At 35.0% G+C, this 7755-nt stretch overlaps 1 protein-coding gene across 1 annotated transcript in view; it reads right to left on the minus strand.

The window, feature by feature from the left end:
- The window catches only part of LOC109830541 (probable pre-mRNA-splicing factor ATP-dependent RNA helicase DEAH4), a 58179-nt gene extending 50840 nt beyond the window's left edge, over positions 1-7339 (minus strand). The window contains 5 exon segments of the mRNA XM_020397823.1: positions 1316-1533; positions 4182-4286; positions 4394-4486; positions 7049-7165; positions 7167-7339. Of these exon segments, the coding sequence (XP_020253412.1) occupies positions 1316-1533; positions 4182-4286; positions 4394-4486; positions 7049-7165; positions 7167-7225 (592 nt within the window). The 5' untranslated portion in view covers positions 7226-7339.

Raw genomic sequence — 7755 nt, forward strand, 5'->3', positions numbered from 1 at the left:
TAATCTGCATGATCTATATCCTAGGTTTTTGTACCAACAGCACCTTCTGGACCGGAGACAACACCCTTCCTCCTAGATCTCTTGCCAAGGAAACTAACACTAAAAGAGAAGGCCGACATCTGCATTGACTACCAGTGCAAAATTTTGTCCATCTTCTCTATGGACCATTCTACTCCATACAACTCCAGTTTGATGAAGAAGGCTAGATGATGACGAAATGCGACTCTGGAAGAAGTTAACTTTGATGAACAATTCCATCATAATTTAGCTTATGAATGTACTTGAAACCTATTCATACAGATAGTTAAAGTATGATTTAATCATAGTGAAACTATGTTCTTAGAAATAAAAGTACGTTTCATCGTTGCCCGATTCCTCTGAGTAGAACCATCGTACAGTTCATACAAACCGATTTCCAGTACATTTACGAACTGATTCCCTCCAATACACGAACAGGTTCCCCAAAACTGGCGTACCACTTACAAGTATGCTAAATGCAAAGTCTCTATAAGTGCACGTGCACAAGACGCAATGCAATGTGTGAAATTAAGTGAAGGGAGACACACAATAGTGTATGAGCCGATGGCTTTACTGTAGCTAAACACTTATGTTAATTAAATGTAAAACGAAACAATGATCCTAAAACGAGCTCTGTGAAAAAAAAAACAGAACAAAGAAACAAACTCCATCAAAAAGAAGTATTTAAGTATTTTATATAAAAAATATTAAAATTCATAATTAGCTTTCTAGTTTTCTAATGTATACTTTAGAAAACTTTACGCGCACCCAGAATTTTTACAATGTACCACTAACCAAATTTGCGTACCGAAGCAAGCTACCCCTAACGAATCCAAATTTTCTAAGTGGGAAATTGCAAACCTGAATTCATACTGTGACCTGCTACGTAGTACGTACCGCCTATTGTTAACTATGCCATGTTTCAGCTTGACCTTATACAAAGCTTATGTGAAACAAGGTTAAGCAAACACACATTTTGTTTGGTCCAAAAACAGTTGTTCTGGTGCAGAAAGACAAAATTATAGAAGCAATGGGATCATAGATATCAAAAGGAATAAAATAAGAAAAAGAAGTTATGCTATCATAGTATTTAATCAAAGTCTGGTTCCAAACTGCTTGACTAATAGTTGGATGTGATACAGGAAGTCAAGTTGGATGTGATACAGGATTTGAAATGTTGGTTAAGCAAATGAAATCTATTTTCTAGCACACAAATAAGTTGTATCTGTATAACCACCACACTAGAAAGCAGAACATCAAAGAAAATGATGACTAAAGATCAACAACTTATCCATACCCAAAGCAGTTTTCAGAGAAGATTCAAGATAACTCGTAGGACGCTCTGTGCTATACAGCTTCCCCACAGGAAATAATGTGCCAGGTATGTTTAACACAGGGCAACCTGAGAAAAAGTTTGATACTTTGACACCATCCAAAGTTGCTGAAGTGATGAGAACCTTTAGATTTGACGAGCGTTCCTTGATTAAGCGTTTCATCAACCCTAGCAATATGTCACTACCAATCAGAAAAAATGAAATGCTTAGAAACTAATTCTTTGATCAAATAAAAATATGCAACTTAAAAAATCCAACTTCTGACATATAAATTTATTATCTTCCAACATAAATAACAGACAAAACCACTATGTATCTACAGAAAAAGGGCACAATCTGCAGTAATTAATGTATTTCCATTTAGTTCTAAAAGAATAATTAGTTCAAAGTTCAAATCTATGTGTGTATGTGTAGAGAAAGGGCGAGGGAGGGAGAAAGAGAGGGAGGGAGGGAGTTTTTGCATTCAGGAAATTGAATAAGAATGGGGATAAGGCTGAGAGTAGCCTTATGCCACCAAATGTGAAATAGCAACAAGGTTTCAGCCTTTCAGGCTATTAGCTACGAGATAGCAACAAGGTTTCAGGCGATTAGCTATTACATTTCGTACCAGGAGAGAGAGGGAGCCACCAAATGTGAAATAGCAACAAGGTTTCAGGCTATTAGCTAAGAGTGAGCAACAAGGTTTCAAGCTATTAGTTATTATGGTTTGTACTGAGAGAGAGAGAGAGAGAGAGAGAGAGAGAGAGAGAGAGAGAGAGAGAGGGGGGGAGGGAGGGAGGGAGAATTCAGGAAATTGAATAAGAATGGGGATAAGGCTGAGAGTAGCCTTATGCCAGCCAAATGTGAAATAGCAACAAGGCTTTAGGCTACTAGCTATTACTGTTTGTATCCTAAGACCATTATAGTCATATCTTCTGTTTCAGCAAGGCTTTCTAATAAGAAACTTTTGGGCTGCTCCAATACCCAAATTCAGTAAACCTATTAGGCTTCATTGTTTTTTATAACCGCAAAATGAAGTGAAGGCTTGTAACTTCTCTAACGTAACTTAAACAAAAAATTTATCAATAATAGAAGTAATGTATTCTATTAGATCTTTGCTTTCTTTGTGCTACTTCTCCATCTCTAGAAGAATTTGGAGGATACTAAATGTACTTTCAACAAGTATGGCAAGTCACATGTCCAAAACATTCTCAACCAAAAATTTGGCACAAATCAATAGAGTATTGCATCCTTATTAGATCCTTCACAAGCCTTGAACCAGATAAATGTCACTATTTTGAGGAGAAAATAGGAAGCAGACAAAAATATAACAAAACGGAAACAAAGAGCTCTGACTTCTCAAATTATACTGATCTAACACCATGGACAAATAATCAAAAAGTTTTTTTTTCAAATCAAAACGTGCTTGTCTATGAAGCAGACTAAGAGTCAACTAGGCTCAATAAAAACAATAAACCAAGTTTTTCCATCTGGTTATCAATCAGAAATTGATCTTCAATGCTAGCCCAAGAAAAAGCGTGTGATGATTAAAACCTTAAAGCGCAATTAACTTGGGAGTTTATTGGAGGCAGCACTCCATGGATCACTTATAAAATAATATCATAAAGCTTCATCCACTCTAGATGTAAATGTCCTTGAGTTATTTCAAAGATTAAATACCTAAATGTTTTTCTTTTTATGTTATAACCCATGAACTTCTTCCCTTGAATATGCCAAAATAACACTCTGGACAAGATTTACATTATACGGGTAATGAAAATTAGTCATTTTTCTATTGCCACTAGAGTACAAAACCCCCTCCATCCCCATAGCGAGAATAAGGAACTTTCGAGTTTAAATTAAATCTTGAGGTAATGAAAAAATAATTGAGGAGCTTTTAGGAATAAAATATTTAATTGAAAAAGCAAATGAACATCATGACTTCGCCTTGTAAATAAACCTAGGCTGAAAATACTAAACATTAGAAGGTATACAAAGGATATTGTACCTTTACTACTACTACTAGATGTTCAAGGAGATAGCGTGATGCCCTAATAATAGTCTCACATCGATTGTGTGAGGACATACTGATGGGTTCAAAATACTATAAATGGTAAGACTAGAGACCCAAGTGTAACAAGGGTTAACCATTTACTGACGTGAATTGAGCTAAACAACGTGTTGCACTAAGTGGGTCCCCAGTAGGGGTGCGAACGGTTCAGATACGACTCAAATATGATACTTACTATATTTGTATCCGCTTGCCATTCACAGATATGAATATGCCTTGGTATGAAAAACTTATATCCACATCCGCTAGAATCAGATAAGGATAATGATACATGCAGATACAAAATGAATATGAGAAAACCAAATATTATTGAGAAAAAATATAGTTCATAGGATACAAGAGACTTCATTAATATGTTTGTTATATCTAAAAAGGTAAGATTAGATCTCTTGATCATCAAACTTAGTCTCAAATTCATTAATCTAAGTATTGAAACAATTGTAGATGTATGATCAACATTTATTCGGATATTTTGGATATTGATCCGGATATTTCACTACATAACCATATCTGTAACCATGTCCTATCAGTTACAAATTTCAGTAATCATATATGTTTTGTAACAGATACGATTACGGATATATTCGCAAATACGGATATGGTTATGCACCTCTACTCCCAGGGTTTACATCACGCTGACAAGCTGGGCATGGGGCGTGACATATAACATTCCGTTTCAAACTATAGCCAAACTAGAACTTATTCAAGACATCACACAAAGTTACAAACAAAAAGATATTTAAATATGTTAAAAAAGCTAACACTAAAGGAAATATTACGTATTCAAACTCCTCTCATGAGCCTCGTCCAAGATTATAACCGAATATTGGCTCAACTCTGGATTTGACAGGCTTTCACGAAGGAGACAACCATCGGTAAGATACCTGAGCATTCCATCGAACAAAATTAATTCAAAATATAATCTGTACATAGAAACTATATTTAAACAGACTTTGGACTATTCATCTGATTGATGTAGTAGAATTCTTACTTGATACATGTTCTATCTGAAGTTCGATCTTCAAACCGAATAGCGTAACCCACTTCTTCACCAAGCTGAACGCCAAGTTCAAATGCAACCCTCCTGTCAAAAGTATGATGCTCAACAAAATACACATGCGCGCGCACTAAGGTAAAAAATAACTAGAAGTTTGTTACCATCAAACTCATATCATCGATCAAAGAATGATTAAAGATGATAAAAAAGAAGCAGAAATCTAAAATAAGATATGATTTCCAAAAGAACATACAGTTTATAGAAACTTTCAGTACAACCAAATGTGAGTCAACTGGGGGTTTACTTTCTGAAACCCTTCATTTATAATTATTTAATATTATATAAATTTAGTGATCTCTCAGTGAAGTGTTGATATTGAAAGAGAAGGAATTTCCTCATCTCAATGACAACATGATAGTAGCAACTTTCAACAGAATAGCTGGACTCTCATTTAAGCATTTATGGATTTTAACTTAAAAAAAAATTCAGCACAACCAAATCCAAAGCAAGTGGTGGTTTACTTTCTAAAACCCTTCATTTTACAAAATACTAGGTAAGATATTGTGACCTCTCAATGAAGAGTTGATATGAAAAGAGAAGGATCATCTCAATGACAACATGATACTGCTGACTTTTGACAGAGTAGGTGGATTCCCATATCGGTTTTAAAATATTACATTGTCATTGAAAACCATGGTGATGTTGCCAGAATAAAAACAATGGGACAGTATTGATCCAAACTTTGTGTTGCCAACTTCATAATCCTTTTCTGATATTCAGTTATGTTAGTCAACATTTCAACATGTTCTCTAATATATAAGAACCTAAAGTAACTACCAACCTAAGTTCATGCTCATTTAGGGGTACTCAGAGCCCTAAGCGCTTCTTCATTTACATTCTTAATGTTCTTGAGAGTGGACTTATAGGTTTCTTGTCTTTTATCACCTAGGTCTAGAAACAATCTCAATCTATCTTCACCTATCTTATCCTTAACAGAATAGAAGGTAACTCAAACTTCTCACCATATTCCCACTCACCTAATTTCACATTTACACCTTACAATATTTTGGGTGTGTTCATGTTGCCAAATATATTGATGCAAAAAGGAATAGTTCATCAAATAGAGACATCACAAAGTTTTTCCAATGAATTTTACAGGTGTTAAAGAGATCATATTACTCTGACAGTACTCTACTTAAACCAACCTGCTTAAACCCTATGACAACATCACCAAAACTGCATCACAATGATTGATAGATCTTAAAATGAGATAATTCTATGTATTACTTAGCTAGCAGTTTAAATTCCGCTCATCTCTTCCAAATTTGAGATGTTGCATTCTATATTTGTTGCCATATTAAATGAGTTCCACAAGTTCTACTTCTCTCCATTAAGTAATTTGATACTAACAAATACAATAACCAGACTTCTTTCTGAACATTTATCTAACTAATGCAAAGAGTATATATCCAAGGAAATGCTGAAAATAAGGGTCATCGCCCCTCCAATTGCTAACCATCCTAGTTATGTAATATGTCTAATGACAAATCTTTCAGTAAACCTAAGGACCTAACTATCTAAGTTTATGCCTAACTATCTAATAGACTCTTAATAACATCTCTAGGGAAAATAATCAGACAACTGAGAAAGGATGGTATATCTCAGACGGATTTTCACGAAACATTAGGTCAGTTTAGAAATGGTCCCAACATTAACAAGATCTGCTATTAATCGTACTTGCAAACTAAAGCATTATCAGAAATTGTGGAAAAATACTGGATTCTTTACCTTATTCTTCATCAGTTGAATTGTTCTCCAAATAATTCTTTATGCGCCAAGCAATCGTGAGAATTCATAGTTTACCTGACTCAGCTTCTAATGAACTATTTGTTGACCAAATTATCCAATATCCACCAAGGAAAAAAACAACACTACTATAATGGTATAACCTCATGATTGCTGAACTGTATTTTACAGTCATTTTCATCATCACAAAGATCCCAACTTGCTCATGAAGCTAATTCGAGTATTTAATATATTGTACCCATCTTTACTTTGCTTCCTGAGCCTCTAGTGAGTTACAGAGAGAGCTAGAAAAGGACCAACCGAAAACTTTAGTTCTTTCCATCATTCATGGTTGAGTTGCAAAAACTTCTGGATTCTTTTTTATTAAAGAATCTTTTTTTAAGTCACTCCTGAACAGTTATGGAAACCTCTGGAAGAAATAAGAGGTACCATTTATGGTGGCGATATGCTATTGGGTGGACATCCTGCTTATTGGGTCAAGTCAATGTGTTCTAAGAAGAAATATCTGAACTTTGACTCATGATTTGTTATTTTAATCTCATTAGCTCCTGTTCTTATTTTTCTTGAGATACATATACAGTGATCATCCAGCAATTCCTTGCATAGTATGCTGAATAGTTTTTTATAGACTCCTTCCTTTCACCGAGTAGTAGTAAATAACAAACTAGTGAATGTCCTTTTTTTTTTTCATTGCACTTCCTAATCAAATTTATTGTAAAACTGCTTGATTATCCCCCAAATCCAATGCTATCTTTGTCAACTTCGAAAAATTATTCCCAAAATCTAAAAGTTCTCCAGCTTCAGCATTTCAATGGAACCAAAAAAAAAAGTTTTGCTTTAAACCTGGCAACAGAGACGGCGGCGACTCGACGAGGCTGAGTGATGGCGATGATTCCAGACTTTGTAGCCGGTGCAATAATCTGAAGAGCTGGGTGCTCCTTGGCCGAGCCAGTCTCGCCGATTCGCCTCCACTGTCTCCAGAATCTTGTCCTCGAACTCGAGAATCGGGAGTTCCGCCATTACGGTTAGGGCTCGGTTGAAGGGTTTGGTTTTCGCTCCAAGCCTCTGATGAGTAACGGCGGAAATGAAATTATGAATTACGACTGAAAATTGGCTAAAGTTTGGATTTTGAGGAAGTTAAAAGAGGTTCTGTTTGTTTGCTAAAAAAAATATAGAAATGTGTTGCCCCTCATGTTTCACGTAGGTTTTTGTTTCCAAGAGGTTTCTATTTCAAGTGTTTGTTTCGTCTTTAATTTTCAAGAAAATGAAGTGTCACATGTGTTGCCACCTTAATTTTTTAAGAAATGTGTTTTCACACCAAATGTGTTTTCACACTTGAAAATGTCCCATCTGAAAATTATTAATTAGTAAAAGCACTGTTTGAATAGTTCAGAAGAATAAAACGAAATATTTAAATGCCACATTTCTCATTTCCTTTTTCTTGTTCTCAAACAAACACAAGAAATAGAAATCAAAGCACTGTTACTATGGAGGCTTTTTTTTGTCTGTTTGTGTGACTTGGCAGTGAAAATGAACATTTTCTTTGCGAA

The sequence above is a fragment of the Asparagus officinalis genome, chromosome 2 (assembly GCF_001876935.1).
Source record: "Asparagus officinalis chromosome 2, Aspof.V1, whole genome shotgun sequence".
Taxonomy (NCBI): Eukaryota; Viridiplantae; Streptophyta; class Magnoliopsida; order Asparagales; family Asparagaceae; genus Asparagus; species Asparagus officinalis.